The sequence below is a fragment of the Manihot esculenta genome, chromosome 18, assembly GCF_001659605.2.
Source record: "Manihot esculenta cultivar AM560-2 chromosome 18, M.esculenta_v8, whole genome shotgun sequence".
Lineage (NCBI taxonomy): Eukaryota > Viridiplantae > Streptophyta > Magnoliopsida > Malpighiales > Euphorbiaceae > Manihot > Manihot esculenta.
In genome coordinates this window covers 25,960,961-25,980,085 of record NC_035178.2, presented here as the reverse complement: position 1 = coordinate 25,980,085, position 19,125 = coordinate 25,960,961, and the positions used below count along the sequence as shown (strand labels likewise).

The window sequence follows — 19,125 nt, the reverse complement described above, 5'->3', positions numbered from 1 at the left end:
TAGAATAATTGATAATAATTGTGCTGAATCTGCATGTAAAGTTGTTGTAGATGAGTCTTGGTCATGGCATAAAAGATATGGGCACTATAACTTGAATTCTTTAAAGTTTATGCAATCTCATGATATGATTATAGACATGCCTGCTATTTCTATTTGTAATGGGGTGTGTTCAAGTTGTCAATTACATTAGTTGCATAAACACTCATTTTCTAAGGAACAAGTTAGGAGAACTACTGAAAAATTGGAGATTGTACATACTAATGTGTGTGGGCTTATGAGTGTGTCATCCTTGAGGCAAAACAAGTATTTTATCTTGTTTGTAGATAACTTGACTAGAATGACTTGGGTGTATTTTTCTGAGCAACAAGAGTCAAGTTTTTAATGTGTTTAAGAAGTTCAAAGCTTTAGTTGAAAAGTAGAGTAGCTGTGTCCTTAAGACTTTAAGGTCTGATAATGATAAAGAGTATACCTAAAAGGAATTTGACAAATTTTGTGAAGATGTTGGTATTCAATATCAACTTTCAGTCCCTTATTCGCCTTAACAGAATGGAGTTTCTAAGAGAAAGAATAGAACAATTATTGAGATGGCTAGATGTATGTTGAAAGAGAAAGAGCTACCAAAGATGTTTTGAACTGAAGCTATTTATACAACTATGTATTTGTTGAATAAACTTCCTACTAGAGTAGTGGAAGGGAAAACTCCAACTGAAGCATGGTTTAGGCCAAAGCCTTCTGCAAGCCATTTGAAGGTTTTTGGATCAGTTTGCTACATGCTTGTTCCTGATGACAAGAGGGTAAAGTTGGATGATAAAGTTGATTTGGATATTTTTTTGGGCTATGCAACTTCATCAAAAGGCTATAAATCTACAATGTGAAAACTAAGAAAGTGGCTGTTATTAGAGATGTGAAGTTTAGTAAAGGAGCCTACTAGGACTTTGAGAAAGAGCAGATTGTTAGAGCAGTAAACTCTTTGCAGCCAAAAGTTATTTTTGGAAGCTCTAGCAATGGAGATTTAGAATATGGAAAAGAGTCTATTTCTTATTTAGGATCTAAAAATGAGTCTAATTTTGTTTTAGAATCTAAAAAGGAGTCTAATTTCGATAATAAAGCACAGGCTCTTAAATTCAAGTCTCTCTCTGAGATTTATAAAAGGTGTAATGTGGCAGTAACAGAATCAAGTTGCTATGAAGAAGCTTCTCAAGTTAAAGAATGGCAACATGCCTTGAAAGAAGAAATTGCAGCAATTGAGAAGAATGGAACCTGGGAATTTACATCCAAACCAAAGGGTAGAAATGCAATTGGTGTGAAATGGATTAACAGAGTTAAAGTAAATCCTGATGGCTCTATCTTCAAGTACAAAGCTAATCTTGTTGTGAAGGGTTATACTCAGCAACCAGAGGTTGATTATAGAGATACTTTTGCTCCAATTGCTTGGCATAATACTCTCAGATTTTTGTTGTCTTTGGCAGCCCAAAATGGATGGCAAGTGTTTCACTTGGATGTCAAATCTACATTCTTGAATGGTTTGCTGAATGAGGAGATTTATGTGCATTAACTTGAAGGATTTGAAGTAGAGGGCCAAGAAGACAAAGTGTACAAGCTTAAGAAGGCTTTTTTATGGCCTGAAACAAGCTCCAACAGCTTGATTTGCAAGGATTGACTCACATCTGATCCAAAATGAATTCAGGAGTGAAAATGAGCCAACCTTGTATGTAAACAGTGTTGGAGATGAATCTCAACTGATTGTGTCACCTTATGTTGATGGTATATTACTGACTGGTGGAAATTCTCACTTATTGGATGATTTTAAGCTGAGAATGCAATATGAATTTGAGAATTATGAGCTATTTTCTTGGGCTGAAAATTGAGCAAGGTGCTGATGGTATCTTTATGTCTCAAAGGAAATATGCTCTTAAAATGCTAAAAAAGTTTAATTTGGATCATTGCAAGTCTATGGCCATTCCTCTTGTTGTGAATGAGAAACTTAGCAAGGATGATGGAGCTGAACCAACAAATGCTTCACTGTACGGAAGTTTGGTTGGTAGTTTGCTATATTTGATTGTTTTCAGATATGATTTAATGTATTCAACAAGCTTGTTATATAGATTTATGCATTCTCCTAGTCAATTGCATTTTGCTGTGGGTAAGAGGGTGCTGAGATACTTGAAGGGTATGGTGAATTTAGCTTGTGGTTTTAAAGAGGAAGAGTTGTAAAGCTTGAAGGTTACGTAGACAGTATTTAGGTTGGAAGTATTGCTGATTCAAAGAGCACTTTGGGCTATGTTTTTTTTCCTTGGTTCAGGTCCTTTCTCATGGAATTCAAGAAAGCAAGAGGTGGTTGCTCAATCTACTATTGAAGCTGAATGTATTTGTAACAGCCCGAAAATTGGACCGCTACCGGCGCTAGGATCCAGATCGACATAAGGTCGCCGGGACCCGTAGCAAGCCTAACATACATCCTATACATCTGGTATAATCCCATACATGATCAAACATAAACATAAAAACTTTAAAACCTAAAACTGTAAACTTTTTCTTTCTTTCAAACACCAAGCTTAACCTGTGCATGCACAACGCATAATCATAAACCCCAACACTAGAGTTCTCATCATCTACTCTCGTGGGGCAACATACATTAAGCTTGGTTTTCCTGCTCATAAAAAAAAACATACATAAGGACCATGTGCAAAGGGATTAACCACACTTTTAGGGCAAAGCACAACTCTATCTATTACATTACATTATTTTTACATCATAACATATTACATTTCGCTACATATCCTTACAATACATCATGTCCACTACTAATCTATTACATAAACATGACCAGAGACATAACTTGCTGATCTCCTGACTATCTCTGACCCTGCAAACCTAGGGTTAGGGGAGAGGGGTGAGCTAAAAAGCCCAGTGAGCAGAAACCATAAAAGAAAAACAGTTCTTTAAAACGTATGCTATCATGGAATGCATCACATCACAAACAATACATATCAAGGATGAATTCATCACCATTAGCCCTCTACATAAAAATCTCATCTCATAATAAGTCCAATAATGCTCTATGCCAGGGGCGATACGGCCATGCCTGGACTTCACATACTCTATGCCAGGGGCGATACGGCCACACCTGGACTTCTCTTCCTCTATGCCAGGGGCGATACGGCCACGCCTGGTCTTTCCATCATATATTATGTCATACGTGTCATATCATGTCATATCATATCACATCATACTGAGGGCTAATGGATCATCCAATATTCATCCATATCATCATCACCGTATTATGCAATGCAATATATTCGTGAACTCTAATGCAAACAACCTATTACATAATCATGGTATTCGTGATGCATGAATATGCTTAGAATATTTAATTTCTTTAATATTAAAAAGAGTTATGTTCTACTCACCTTGACTAGCTCTGGACCGACTCTGAAGCAGCTAACACTGCTAAACACCTCGGTTCCTCGGGTCCGAAACTACACAGGTGGACTCCAGTGAGGTGCCAAATATACTCTAAACAATTTATAAACAACTCCCCAAAAACCCTCTAAAACATCCTCAAAACAATCATAGAAAATACCCATGAAAGGGCTGGACAGGGCACTTTCGGAGGCACCTTCGGCGGCCGAAGGTCCCTTCCAGAGACGAAAGTCATGTAGGTTTGGGGGCACTTTCGGCGGCCGAACCCTCTCTCCAGAGACGAAAGTCAGGCACTTTCGGCGGCCGAACATCACTTTCGGCGGCCGAAAGTCTGCTCCAGCTCCGGAACAAAACTTTCGGAGGCAAGGTTAGGCGACCAAACCATGCATCCATAGGCAGGTTCGGCGGCCGAAACCACCTTCGGCGGCCGAACCTGAGTTCTTCCAGAACTCAGCCCTTGTGCATACAAGCCTCCCAACCCCCCAAAACAAGCATCCAACCTCATAAAACATGCATAAACTTCTCAAAACCAAGCATAAACCCTTAGTCATGCATAAAGGAGCTTAACAACTAGATTAAACTCCAAAAACAACATCCAAAGCATACATAGATAGTTTATGACCCACATAGGCCAAAACCATCAAAACAACCCATAATCTCACTTGCTCTTTCCCAATCATGCATACACTCTCCCACATGCATAACCTAGCTTAAACCTTCAACATAACATCACATAAAAACATATTGGGCACAAAACCCACATAAACCCTAACATGCATATCTACCCATACTCAAGCATTAAAACTCCTTAAAACTTCATTAAAACATAAAGGAAAGCATAGATCTACACTTACCTCTTGAAGATCGAGGGTTGGTGTGATCTCTAACTTGGAGATGGGAGGAAACAAACCCCTTGGTTCTCCAAGCTCCAAACTTGATCTTTGAACTCAAAACTCTTCAAAACAACCATGAAACTTATAAAAACGTGAAGGATTGAAGAAAAAGCATAAAAATGACTAGAGGAGGACATGAACACACCTAAGCTCGAGAATGGGGAGAAAACTCGCCCATTTTCGGTCTGAGGGCCTTTTATAGGTGGCCTGGTCTGTAATACCCGGCTAGATTCCGGCATCGAAATCCCTACCTTCCGGCGGAATCTCCGTTGGAATCTGGAATTTTTGAAGATGCCAGAGGCTTCTAGAGGGGTAAAATGTATTTCTAAAATGTGTTTTCTAAAAGGTTTTTACTGATTTCATGGTTTTAAATGAAAATGAATTGAGTTTTCAAAAGAAAAGACCAAGGAGGCATTTGCCAGGTTCGGCCGCCGAAAGTCAAGTTCGGCCGCCGAACATGGAAAGGTTTCGGGAGCGCTTTTGGCCTCCGAAAGTCTTGTTTGAACGAGCCAAGGTTCGGCCGCCGAAAGTCAAGTTCAGCCGCCGAACATGCATGAGTTTTGGGGGCACGTTAGGCTGCCGAAGGTCTTCGACCAGGCCACCTATAAAGAGCCCTCAGATCGGAAATGGGCGAGTTTTCTCCCCATTCTCGAGCTCAGGTGAGTTTTTGTCCTCCCTTGGCCGTTTTCATGTTTTTCTTCATCTCTTTCATGTTTTCATGAGTTCCATGGTTATTTTGAAGAGTTTTAAAGCTTAGATCAAGTTTTGGGAACTTGGAGACCCAAAGAGTTGGTTCCTCCCATCTCCAAGTTAGAGCTCGCACAAACCCTCGATCTTCAAGAGGTAAGTGTGGATCTATGCTTTCCTTTACATTTCATGAAGTTTTAAGTAAGTTTTGAGAGGTTTTAATGGTAGAGTATGGGTAGATATGCATGTTAGGATTTATGTGGGTTTTATGCCCAATGTATGTTATATGATGCTATGTTGAATGTTTAGGCTAGGTTATGTATGTGGGAGAGTGTATGCATGATTGGGGAAGAGCAAGTGAGGTTTAAGCTAGTTTTGTTGGTTTTGGCTTATGTGGGTCATAAGCTGTTTATGCATGCTCTGGATGTTGTTTTTGGAGTTTAATCTAGTTGTTAAGCTCCTTTGTGCATGGTTAAGGGTTTATGCATGTTTTGGTAAAGTTGGGTGCTTGTTTTGGGGTGCTTGGAAGGTTTGGGAGGCTTGAATGCATGAGAAGCTGAGTTCTGCCCTTCTGGGAAGAACTCAGGTTCGGCCGCCGAAGGTGGTTTCGGCCGCCGAACCTGCCTTTGGGCGCATGGATTGGCCGCCTAACCTTGCCCCCGAAAGTTGAGTTTTGGCTTGAAAGCAGACTTTTGGCCGCCGAAGGAAGGATTCGGCCGCCGAAAGTGTCTGACTTTCGTCTCTGGAGTGGGACTTTCGGCCGCCAAAGGTGCCGCCGAAAGTGCCCGAGTTTCGTCTCTGGAGTGAGGGTTCGGCTGCCGAAGGTGCCGCCAAAAGTGCCCTATCCAGCCTTTTCAAGGTTGTTTTCTATGCATGTTTAAGTGATGTTTTAAGGGGTTTTTGGGTAGTTGTTTATGAGTGGTTAGAATGTGTTTGGCACCTCATTCGAGTCCACCTGTGTAGGATCGGACCCGAGGGACCGAGGAGGCCATCAGTGTTAGCAGTTGCAGAGTCAGTCCAGCGTCTGCCAGAGGTGAGTAGAACTAAATTTAATCTTTCTTTTATGAAATCAAATGCCTAAAGCATGCTCATGCATCATGTTTATATGTAATAGGTTGATTGCACTAGTTACACGAATATGAAGCATTGCATTATTTACTGTTGATGGAGATTGGACCAAGGACGACCCCACTAGCCCTATGGATAAGACCTGGCTGGGCCAGGCATTACGAAGTCCTGTGGTGCCCTCTATGGTGGCCGGGCAAATAGCTTAGGGATGTTTTGGGGTTGGGTCCAATCCGTGATATAATTTGTTTGTGCTGTGACGCATTTCATGAAAGCACGTAATTAATGAACTGTTTTTTCTTGTTTCTACTCACTGGGCTTTTTAGCTCACCCCTCTCCCCTAACCCCAGTGTTGCAGGTTTGAGGTTGATCGGGAAGTCTCGAGAGCAAAGGTTATGCTTATGTAATAGTTTTAGATTAGTACTTTTAGTGTGGACATGTATTGTAAATTGATATAATGGATTGTAAGATAATGAAATGTAATGTAATGTAAAGTAAAGTGGAGTTATGTTTATGGTTTAGTACTGTGCTTGGCCCTGAGACTTGGTTAGTCCCTGTTTAATACATGATGTATGTTATGCTAGATGTTGAGTTATGTTTGAACTAATCTGTGGCATGTGTTGTTTACCACGCTATGGTATTTGATGAGGACCTTAGTGGAGGTCTTATGTTTGTGGTTTGATGCATGTACAGGTTAGGTTCTAGTTCCTTGGATGTAATCGCAGCTTGATGTATGTTATGTTGACCCAGCTAGAGTTTTGATGAGGGCTCTAGTAGGGGATCCTTTTATGTTTCCAGTTATGTTGCATATAGGTCAAGCTCGGTTTATACACCATATGTTTGAGTTTTTATGTTAAAGTTTCGATCATGTATGGGATTTGACTAGGTGATAGGAGGTATGTTTGGCTTGCTACGGGTCCCGGCGGCCTTAAGCCGATCTGGATCCTAGCGCCGGTGGCGGTTCGGGCCGTTACGGTAGGGTATCGGTTTCCGGGTCGTTACAGAGTGGTATCAGAGCTTTGGGCCTCGAGAGTACGGTGTGTTGCACATCGGAAAGAGGTTGGTTTAGATGTCATAGAAGGGCAAGCACAATAGGTAAAATCATGTCCACTAGGATAGGATGTAGAGTCCTGTCTTGTATGGTAATGATATGGAATGCCATGATTTTATGCATGTGCATTAATGTTATGTATGATGTGCTATGTATGCTAGGTATGATATGTATGTGGGTTCATGTGTTTTCATATGAACCGTATGATGCTAATGATTGTTTGTATGCTTGTATGTTGTTCTTCAGAGGAGCCAGAATGCGAGGTGCTCGTCGATCGATGGAGTCGACTGGAGTTCCATCTGAGAGGGAAGGTATGGACACCTTTCCCCCTGCTTTGCCAAGAACGCAGTCGTGGGGAGTTAGCAGATGGGGAACGTCAAGGGACCCTGGAAGGTCTTTTGATGTAAGCAGAGAAGGAATGGCTCCAAGAAGGATGTCAGCTAGTATGAGGGAAGTAGAGATGGGTATTCAGAGAAGGGATGTCAGTTTGGGAATCAGAGTGTCAGAAGAAGGTATGGGAGATTCTCAGGAGGATGCTCAGACTCAGGATTCCAAAATCTCAGGTTCAGGAGGGATTGATCCCTCCACTTTCAGTACAGGTTCCACAAAAAGTAAGAAGTGGGGCAGAGGCCTCAGAAGGTCGAAGAAGAAGTTTTGGCAGAATTTGAAGGCTAGTTTGGGTTTTGGTGGCTCGAGCTCTGGCTCAGGCAGTTCAAGATGCGTGAGGTGCGGAAGGCCGCACAAGGGAGTCTGTCTGATTGGGACTAATCTATATTTTAGATGCAGTCAGGAAGGGCACATGGTACGTGAGTGTCCCATTGCGCCCTGGTTGGCACAGTCCCAGCAAGCAGCTTCAGGTAGAGCGGCTCAACCAGCAGCTCCAGCCGTGTTTCAGGTTAGTGGTCGAGGCAGAGGAAGAGGATCAGCCCCTCATTCCTCAGGTTTCCGTGAAGAAGGTCCGTCAGCTTCAGCTCGGATCTTCACCCAAGCTCAGCAGGAGGCAGACACATCGAACATGGTGGTGCCAGGTACGCTCACTTTTGAATGTTCTGATGTGTATGTTTTGTGAACTCTGGAGTTTCTCTTTCTTTGGTTGCTCTAGGAGCCGTCGAGAGGTTGAGTTGATAGCTTCTGGGCTAGAGTGTTCTCTTTGGTCAATGGAACCGAGTGTGATCCATCTGTGGCAGAGTCAGTCTACCGGTCCAGTTCTGTGTCAGTTGAGGGTAGGTGCCTTCCACTCGATTTTGAGGTCCTAGACTTGACTGTCTGGACGTCAATCGAGGGATGGATTGGTTTCTGCTCGTGGTGCTATCTTGGTCTGTAGAGACAAGGTAGTCAAGTTCAGAGGACAGGATGGGTCAGAGGTAGTCTGTTGAGGGAACATAGTAGGGATGCCTAGAGGTTTGATGTCAGCCTGTTAGGTTCGTAGGGTACGTAGGAGGGGTTGTCAGAGGGTTCGAGTTCTTGTTGAGAGTTTAGCAGTCAGGTCGGGGAACCAGCCTCAGTGGTAATAGTTAGAGAATTCTTAGTTGTTTTCCCAGGCGAGTTGTCAGGTTTACCATCTGTCAGGGAGTTAGAGTTTGGTGTAGGAGTGGTGTCTGGAGGCAAAACCATTTCTACCCTTCCCTATAGGATGGCACCTGTAGTTGAGAGTTGTCAGAATAGAGGCGAGACTTGGTAGACAAGGGGTGTTATCCGACCTAGTACCTCACCCTGGACTGTTCCAGTGTGGTGGTGGGAAAAGAAGGATGAATCCTTGAGACTTTGTTACGACTGTAAGCAGTTGACCAAGGTCACTACCAAGAGCAGGTATTCCCATGCAGGATGGATGATCTATTGGGACAGCTAGTAGGAGCTGGTTGTTTTTCAAGATAGATCTGAAATCCGGGCTCTACCTGTGAGAGTCAGAGTTAGTTTTGGGTTAGCAGTGAGAAGAAGCCAGTTAGTAGAGAAGATGAAGAGAAAAGAGTAAGGATCAGAGTAGCACAGCGGAAGCCAGTGGAGTTCAGGAGTAGGTTGGGTACTGCTAAGGTGTTTCTTTTGGTAAGGGTGATTTCCTATGGAGAAAAATCCATTCGGATTTCCATGTTCCTGTGTTGTGGAAGTCTGTGTCAGGTCCTAATAGGGTTCTCAAGGAACCAGAGGTGGAGATCTCAAGGGATCTCACCTATGTTGAGCAGTTAGTGGGGATCATGGACACATAAGTCAAGAATTGAGGAGCAAGGAAATCCTGATGGTGAAAAGTTTTGGAAATCACCACTGGTTGATAGTGAGTGTTTGGGAGACCCGGGAGTTTATACTCCAGCAGTGCCTGTGTCTCTCTTTCAGGAGAGAGATTTTTAGGTTTTGCTTGCTGGTTTGCTTGCTTGTTCATGTATGATTGATGCTATGTTTTGAGATACCTGTTTGTTTGTGGAAAATTTGGGGACGAATGTTCTTAAAGGGGGAAAGAATGTAATACCCGGCTAGATTTCGGCATCGGAATCCCTACCTTCCGGCGGAATCTCCGTTGGAATCTGGAATTTTTGAAGATGCCAGAGGCTTCTAGAGGGGTAAAATGTGTTTCTAAAATGTGTTTTCTAAAAGGTTTTTACTGATTTCATGGTTTTAAATGAAAATGAATTGAGTTTTGAAAAGAAAAGACCAAGGAGGCATTTGCCAGGTTCGGCCGCCGAAAGTCAAGTTCGGCCGCCGAACATGGAAAGGTTTCGGGAGCGCTTTTGGCCTCCGAAAGTCTTCTTTGAACAAGCCAAGGTTCGGCCGCCGAAAGTCAAGTTCGGCCGCCGAACATGCATGAGTTTAGGGGGCACGTTAGACTGCCGAAGGTCTTCGACCAGGCCACCTATAAAGAGCCCTCAGATCGGAAATGGGCGAGTTTTCTCCCCATTCTCGAGCTCAGGTGAGTTTTTGTCCTCCCTTGGCCGTTTTCATGTTTTTCTTCATCTCCTTCATGTTTTCATGAGTTCCATGGTTATTTTGAAGAGTTTTAAAGCTTAGATAAAGTTTTGGGAACTTGGAGACCCAAAGAGTTGGTTCCTCCCATCTCCAAGTTAGAGCTCACACAAACCCTCGATCTTCAAGAGGTAAGTGTGGATCTATGCTTTCCTTTACATTTCATGAAGTTTTAAGTAAGTTTTGAGAGGTTTTAATGGTAGAGTATGGGTAGATATGCATGTTAGGATTTATGTGGGTTTTATGCCCAATGTATGTTATATGATGCTATGTTGAATGTTTAGGCTAGGTTATGTATGTGGGAGAGTGTATGCATGATTGGGGAAGAGCAAGTGAGGTTTAAGCTAGTTTTGTTGGTTTTGGCTTATGTGGGTCATAAGCTGTTTATGCATGCTCTGGATGTTGTTTTTGGAGTTTAATCTAGTTGTTAAGCTCCTTTGTGCATGGTTAAGGGTTTATGCATGTTTTGGTAAAGTTGGGTGCTTGTTTTGGGGTGCTTGGAAGGTTTGGGAGGCTTGAATGCATGAGAAGCTGAGTTCTGCCCTTCTGGGAAGAACTCAGGTTCGGCCGCCGAAGGTGGTTTCAGCCGCCGAACCTGCCATTGGGCGCATGGATTGGCCGCCTAACCTTGCCCCCGAAAGTTGAATTTTGGCTTGAAAGCAGACTTTCGGCCGCCAAAGGAAGGATTCGGCCGCCGAAAGTGTCTGACTTTCGTCTCTGGAGTGGGACTTTCGGCCGCCGAAGGTGCCGCCGAAAGTGCCCGAGTTTCGTCTCTGGAGTGAGGGTTCGGCCGCCGAAGGTGCCGCCGAAAGTGCCCTGTCCAGCCTTTTTAAGGTTGTTTTCTATGCATGTTTAAGTGATGTGTTAAGGGGTTTTTGGGTAGTTGTTTATGAGTGGTTAGAATGTGTTTGGCACCTCGTTCGAGTCCACCTGTGTAGGATCGGACCCGAGGGACCGAGGAGGCCATCAGTGTTAGCAGTTGCAGAGTCAGTCCAGCGTCTGCCAGAGGTGAGTAGAACTAAACTTAATCTTTCTTTTATGAAATCAAATGCCTAAAGCATGCTCATGCATCATGTTTATATGTAATAGGTTGATTGCACTAGTTACACGAATATGAAGCATTGCATTATTTACTGTTGATGGAGATTGGACCAAGGAGGACCCCACTAGCCCTATGGATAAGACCTGGCTGGGCCAAGCATTACGAAGTCCTGTGGTGCCCTCTATGGTGGCCGGGCAAATATCTTAGGGATGTTTTGGGGTTGGGTCCAATCCGTGATATGATTTGTTTGTGCTGTGTCGCATTTCATGAAAGCACGTAATTAATGAACTGTTTTTCCTTGTTTCTACTCACTGGGCTTTTTAGCTCACCCCTCTCCCCTAACCCTAGTGTTGCAGGTTTGAGGTTGATCGGGAAGTCTCAAGAGCAAAGGTTATGCTTATGTAATAGTTTTAGATTAGTACTTTTAGTGTGGACATGTATTGTAAATTGAGATAATGGATTGTAAGATAATGAAATGTAATGTAATGTAAAGTAAAGTGGAGTGGTTTAGTACTGTGCTTGGCCCTGAGACTTGGTTAGTCCCTGTTTAATACATGATGTATGTTATGCTAGATGTTGAGTTATGTTTGAACTAATCTGTGACATGTGTTGTTTACCACGCTATGGTATTTGATGAGGACCTTAGTTGTAACGACCCAAAAATCGGACCGCTACCGGCGCTAGGATCCAGATCGGCTTAAGGCCGCCGGGACCCGTAGCAAGCCTGACATGTAACCTGTAAACCTGTTTAATCCCATACATGATCAACAATCATACATAAAAATTTAAAACTTTTCTTTCATACATTCTATCATACACCAAACTCAACCTGTGCATGCACTGAACATATACATAATCATAAACTTGACCCCTCAGTGGGATCTCATCAACGCCCCCAATGGGTGGCATAACAAGTGTTGAGTTTTCTAAACATAGTCATCAATAAACATTTAGATCATGTATCAAAAAGGGATTACAATATACTATGGTCAAGCACACTTCTAACCTCAATATCATTACATTACATATCCAAACATCATTATACAATCTGTCATGTCCACTTTCTAACTATTACATGCATAAGACTTCATTACTCTTCTTGACTTCTCTGTCTAACCCGTACCTGCAAACCTGGGAAATTTGGGAGAGGGGTGAGCTACTAGAGCCCAGTGAGCAGAATAGTAAAGCATTTGAAACATATGCTATCATGAAATGCATCACATCACAACTAATCATATCAAGGATGAACTTGTCACCATTTAGCCCTCTACATATTCCAATCATGCCAGGGGCGTAGTGCAGGCCACACCTGGTCTTTCCCTTATACATAATATAACATAACATACATAATCCATGGTGCCGGGGGCGTAGTGCAGGCCACGTCCGGTCTTTCTCTTACATAGTGCCAGGGGCGTAGTGCAGGCCACATCTGGACTTCCATCTCATATCCTCATGTCATAACATATGAGGGCTAATGGATCATTGAACATTCATCCACATCAACAACATATTATGCAATGCAACATATTCTTGATTTCTAATGCAAACAACCTAAAATATCATATGGCATCCGTGATGCATGAACATGCTCAAAACTAATTTATTTATTTAAAAGCATAAGAGTTATTCCACTCACCTCTGGCTAGCTCTGACACTGACTGAAGCAGCTGACTCACTGCTGAGGTCCTCGGTTCCTCGGGTCCAAACCTACACAGGGGGACTCAAATGAGGGACCAACATACTAGAACATAACTCTAAAACATCCTCCAAAAACCCCCTAAAACACCTCAAAACAATCATGCAAAAACATGCAAAGGAAGGCTGGACAGGGCAGGTTCGGCGGCACCTTCGGCGGCCGAAAGTCCCTCTAGAGCCGAAATCCAGGCAGGTTCGGCGGCACCTTCGGCGGCCGAAAGTCCCAGACAGAGACGAAAGTCTCTTTTCGGGGGCAACTTCGGCAGCCGAAAGGCCTGCCTCCCCAGCCATGTTCGGCGGCCGAATGTTCCTTCGGCTGCCGAACCTGGTTTCTGCAAAAGGGCAGAAACTTGGCTCCTTTATGCACATTTGCCTCCCAAATCTTTCAATCATGCATATAGCTCAACCAAACATGCATACAAGCTCCTAGGTGTCTCAAACTACCTTAAACCCCAACTACAACACATCAAACACACATTACAAGCCACATTGCTCAAAAACTCATCAAAAACCCATAAACTCAACATAAGCTTACTCATGCATTTTCTACCCCATGAACTTCATAAAACTTACTTAAAACATCATATAAGCTAGAGATCGACTCTTACCTCTTGAAGATCGAGAGTAGAGGCGACCAAACTTGGGGTTGGGAGAGATTTGAGTTCTTGAACCTCAAAGCTCTAAAACTTTGCTCAAAAGCTCAAATCTTCAAAACAAAGTTAAAACAAATGAAAAACTTGAAAGATCTAGAGGAAAAACATCAAAGATCGGTGAGGGACGGCGGAGAGCTCACCTTGGCCGAAAATGGAGAAAAAGCTCGCCTATTTTCGGCTAAGGGACCCTTTTATAGTGGCTGTCCAGGCCACGTTCGGGGACCGAACGTGCCTCCGCATGCATGCCATGTTCAGCGGCCGAACTTGAGGTTCGGCGGTCGAACCTGGGCTCCCCTCACTTATGCCTTCGGGGGCCTAAGGCACACCCGAAATGCATGCATGTTCGGCGGCCGAACTTTGAGTTTCGGCGGCCGAACCTGAGCTTTCCTCCAAGGGTGTTTTTATTCAAAAACTCATTTCCTCTTTACTTAAAATCATCAAAACATTAAAACATTTCATGAAAACATGGTTTTACCCTTCTAGAGGTCTCCGACATCCGAGATTCCACCGGACGGTAGAAATCCCGATACCGGAGTCTAGCCGAGTATTACATTCTCCCCCCTTTAAGAACATTCGTCCCCGAATGTTCCTCAACTAACACATAGCATGGCATACACATAACATACATACAAAACACATAAAACTCACAGGGAACTAACCTTAGAAAAGATAAGGGTATTGCTGGAGCATGGACTCCCGTGTCTCCCAGGTGCACTCTTCCATATTGTGGTGGTTCCATAGGACTTTCACCATCGGGATTTCCTTGTTTCTTAGCTTTCTGATCTGGGTGTCTATGATCCGCACTGGCTGCTCAACATAGGTGAGATCCTCTTGGGTCTCCACATCAGGCTCACTAAGAACCTTGCCCGGATCTGACACAAATTTCCTCAACATTGAAACATGGAAAATCGGATGGATTCTTGCCATTGAAGCAGGCAAATCTAGCTTGTACGACACATTCCCAATCTTCTGCAAGATTTCAAAGGGTCCGATGTATCGTGGGGCTAGTTTACCTTTCTTCCCAAAGCGAACCACTCCTTTCATTGGAGACACCTTGAGCAATACGAGATCCCCCTCCTGAAACTCTACCTGTCTTCGGCGGATGTCTGCATAACTCTTCTGTCTGCTTGCAACAGTCTTGATTCTCTCTCTGATTATGGGTACCACCCTGCTGGTGATCTCTACTAGCTCAGGCCCTGCCAAGGCCTTTTCTCCAACTTCCTCCCAGCAAACAGGTGACCTGCACTTCCTCCCATATAAGGCTTCATACGGAGCCATCCCAATGCTAGCATGATGGCTGTTATTGTAGGCAAACTCCACCAAAGGTAGATGCTGCCTCCAAGAACCGCCAAAGTCCAGCACACACATCCTAAGCATATCCTCGATAGTCTGGATGGTCCTTTCGGACTGTCCGTCCGTTTGGGGGTGGAAGGCAGTACTGAAATCCAATCTAGTACTCATGGCATTCTGCAGACTCCGCCAAAATCTGGAGGTGAATTGGGGCCCTCTATCCGACACTATTGTCCACAGAATAGCCACTCCTGACAGGGATGAAGTGAGCAGATTTGGTAAGTCTGTCCACAATCACCCATATGGAGTCCAATCTGTTGGACGTCGCCGGTAACCCCACTACGAAGTCCATAGCTATATTCTCCCATTTCCACTCTGGAATAGGTAGCGGGTTAAGCATTCCAGCCGGCTTCTGATGTTCCAGCTTCACCCTCTGACACACTTCGCAGGCTGACACAAACTGTACCACTTCTTTCTTCATCGCTGGCCACCAATAAACCTTCTTCAAGTCTTGATACATCTTGGTGGCTCCGGGGTGAACGCTGTATCTTGCATTATGAGCCTCCCTCATAATGTCTCCTTTTAGCCCTATGTCATCTGGTACACATAATCGACTCCCATAGCGGAGGATCCCATAGCGGAGGATCCCCTTACTGTCAAATCTGAATTCACTGCCCTTGCCTGACTGAACAGTCCTGGCAATCTTCACTAACTCTGGGTCCTCATGCTGTTTCTGAGCCACTTGCTCCAGAAACACAGGTGTCACTCTCATCTGGGCCACTAAAGCACCGGTACCAGACAACTCCAACTATAGACCTTCATCAATGAGCTTGTAAAACTCCTTCACCACTGGTCTCCTCTCTGCCATTATGTGGGATAGACTGCCTAGTGACTTCCGGCTCAGAGCGTCTGCCACAACATTCGCCTTACCCGGATGATACTGAATCTTGCAATCATAGTCACTCAACAGTTCTACCCATCTCCTCTGTCTTAAGTTCAAATCTCTTTGACTCAGGATGTACTGCAGGCTCTTATGATCTGTAAAGATCTCACATTTTACCCCATAGAGGTAGTGCCTCCACATCTTGAGTGCAAAGATTACTGCTGCCATCTCTAGGTCATGCGTGGGGTAATTCAACTCATGCTTCTTCAGCTGCCTAGAAGCATAAGCAATCACCCTTTCATTCTGCATCAGTACACAACCCAGTCCCACACGGGACGCATCACAAAAGACTGTAAAGTCCTCATCACTAGATGGCAGAGCTAAAACTGGTGCTGAAGTCAACCTCTTCTTAAGCTCTTTAAAACTCTCTTCGCACTGGTCGGTCCACAGAAACTTCTGATTCTTCCTGGTTAGTCTGGTCAGAGGAGCTGCTATTTTTGAGAAGTCCTGAACGAACCTCCTGTAGTAACCTGCCAAACCCAAGAAACTCCTGATCTCCGTCACTGAAGTGGGTCTAGGCCAGTTAGCCACAGTTTCTGTCTTCTTAGGGTCCACCTCTATCCCATTCTCTGACACTACATGCCCCAAGAATGAAATGCTCCTCAGCCAGAACTCACACTTAGAGAACTTGGCATACAAGCCATGTTCCCTCAAGGTCTGCAAAACCAACCGCAGATGATGGGCATGTTCCTCTGCATTCCTGGAATACACCAAGATATCATCTATGAAGACAATAACAAAGTGATCCAGGTACTGGCTAAACACTCTGTTCATGAGGTCCATGAATGCTGCAGGGGCGTTAGTTAACCCGAACGGCATTACAAGGAACTCAAAATGCCCATATCTGGTCCTGAAAGCCGTCTTTGGCACATCCTCATCTCTGATCCTCAGCTGATGGTACCCAGATGTAATACCCGGCTAGACTCCGGTATCAGAATTCCTACCGTCCGGCGGAATCTCGGATGTCGAAAGCCTCTAGTAGGGTAAAACCATGTTTTTATAAAAAATGTTTTAATGTGTTTTATGATTTTAAGTATGAAATTAAATGAGTTTTTGCATGAAATAGTCCTTGGAGGAAAACCCAGGTTCGGCCGCTGAAAGTCAAGTTCGGCCGCCGAACATGCATGCGTTTTGGAGGCACGTTAGGCCCCCGAAAGCATGAGTTAGGGAAGTCCAGTTTCGGCCGCCGAAAGTCAAGTTCGGCCACCGAACATTGCATGGATGCGGAAGCGCATTCGGCCCCCGAACGTGGCCTGGCTAGCCACCTATAAAAGGGGCACTTAGCCGAAATGGGCGAGTTTTCTCCCATTTTCGGCCACAGCAAGCTTCCGACCTTTCCTTTGCAACTCTTGTGTTCTTCCTCCAAATCTCTTCCATTTTTCTTGAGTTTTAAACTCACATTGCAAGTTTCAAGCATTTAAACCAAGTTTTGGAGCTTTGGGAACTCAGGAGCTCATTTTCGTGGATCTCCAAGTTTAGATCGTCTCCCTCTCGATCTTCAAGAGGTAAGAGTCGATCTTAAGCTCCTTATGTGTTTTAAATAAGTTTTATGCAAGATCTATGGGTAGAAATGCATGTTAGGTTATATGTTGAGTTATGGGTTAATATTGATGTTTTGAGCAATGTGTGTTGATTGTGTGTGTTTGGAGTGTTGTAGTTGGGGTATATGATAGTTTGAGACCCCTAGGTGTGATGTATGACAAGTATGCATGTTTTAGAACAAGTTTATGCATGATTTGAGGTTTTGGGAGGCAAGGGGTTCATGTGAACTAAGTTTCTGCCCTTCTGGCAGAAACTAGGTTCGGCCGCCGAAGGGAGTTTCGGCCGCCGAACCCCCTTGTGGAGGCAGCATTCGGCTGCCGAAGCTTGCCCCCGAAAGAAGACTTTCGGATCTGTCTGGGAGGTTCGGCCGCCGAAGGTGCCGCCGAACCTGCCTGACTTTCGGCTCTGGAGGGACTTTCGGCCGCCGAACCTGCCGCCGAAAGTGCCCTGTTCAGCCATTTCTTGCATGTTTTTATGTGATGTTTTCAGGATGTTTTAGGGGGTTTTTGGGGAGTATTTTAGAGTTATGTTCAAGCATGTTTGGTCCCTCATTTGAGTCCACCTGTGTAGGTTCGGACCCGAGGAACCGAGGACCCCAGCAGTGAGGTCAGCTGCTTCGGTGTTGTCAGAGTCAGCCAGAGGTGAGTGGAACTAAACTTAATCTTTTAAATTAAATGTTTTATCATGTTTCATGCATCATGATCATGCAATAGGGTGATTGCATTAGTTTCACGAATATGCCGCATTGCATCATGTGTTGTTGATGTGGGTGAATGTTGGATGACCCAATTAGTCCATGACAGGAAGACCAGGACCCCATTCTACGGACTGGCACGGAAATGAAAGACCAGGACCCCATTCTACGGCCTGGCACGATTGTGGACTCGAAGACCAGGAGCCCAGAGGAGGCCCTGGAATAATGGTAAGTAATGTATGTATGACAGGAAGACCAGGATCCCATGCTACGGCCTGGCACCATGTTAGCTTGGACTAATTGGTGACAAGTTCACCCAACCCTTATGTGAATTGTCTGTGTTATGATGCATTTCATTAAAGCATAGTGTTAAAATGTTTTATAGTTCAGCTCACTGGGCTTTTAGCTCACCCCTCTCCCTTTACCCCCAGGCTTGCAGGTACAGTATAGTGCGGGAGTCCGGATAGAGTAAAGAAGTCATGCTTATGTAATAGCTAGCAATGGACATGATCAAATTGTAAAGTAAAAGTACAGTATAGTTATGTAATGAGGTTTATGGATGTTAGTGTGTGCTTGACCATAGATTGTGCTATCCCTTTAACACATGATCTTAGAGATTTTTACGATGTTTATGTAAACCAACTCAACGTATGTTATGTCACCCCTTGGGGGCACTGATGAGATCCCACAGAGGGATCAATGTTATGTTAATGTTTATGCACAGGTTGAGTTTGGTTGATGTTCATGTAAAGAAAAGTTTTAATTTTTATGTATGTTGTGGATCATGTATGGGATTATACAGGTTTACAGGTTATATGTCAGGCTTGCTACGGGTCCCGGCGGCCTTAAGCCGATCTGGATCCTAGCGCCGGTAGCGGTCCGATTTTTGGGTCGTTACAGAATGGTATCAGAGCCCTAGGTTCATATGGTCGGACCTAGAGTGTCGGGCTCATAAATGTTATAGAAGGTCAAGCACAATAGGAAAGATCATGTCCACTAGGATAGGATGTGGAGTCCTGTCTTGTATGATGATGTGAAATGCCATGATGATATGCATGTGCATTAATGATATGCTATGATATGTGGTGTATGTGATGCGGGTTCATGTGTGCCCACATGAACCATATGATGCTAATGTTTGCTTGTGATGTGTACTGTTTTTCAGAAAACAGGATGAGGGGAACTCGTCGATCAG

At 44.1% G+C, this 19,125-nt stretch overlaps 1 protein-coding gene across 1 annotated transcript; it reads left to right on the top strand.

The window, feature by feature from the left end:
* The first annotated feature begins 1,824 nt into the window (after positions 1-1,824).
* On the top strand, positions 1,825-2,214 carry LOC110607369 (uncharacterized mitochondrial protein AtMg00810-like). The gene has a single exon (XM_021746464.2). The coding sequence runs from the start codon at positions 1,825-1,827 to the stop codon at positions 2,212-2,214; it is 390 nt and encodes a 129-aa protein (XP_021602156.2).
* The last annotated feature ends 16,911 nt before the right edge of the window (positions 2,215-19,125 follow it).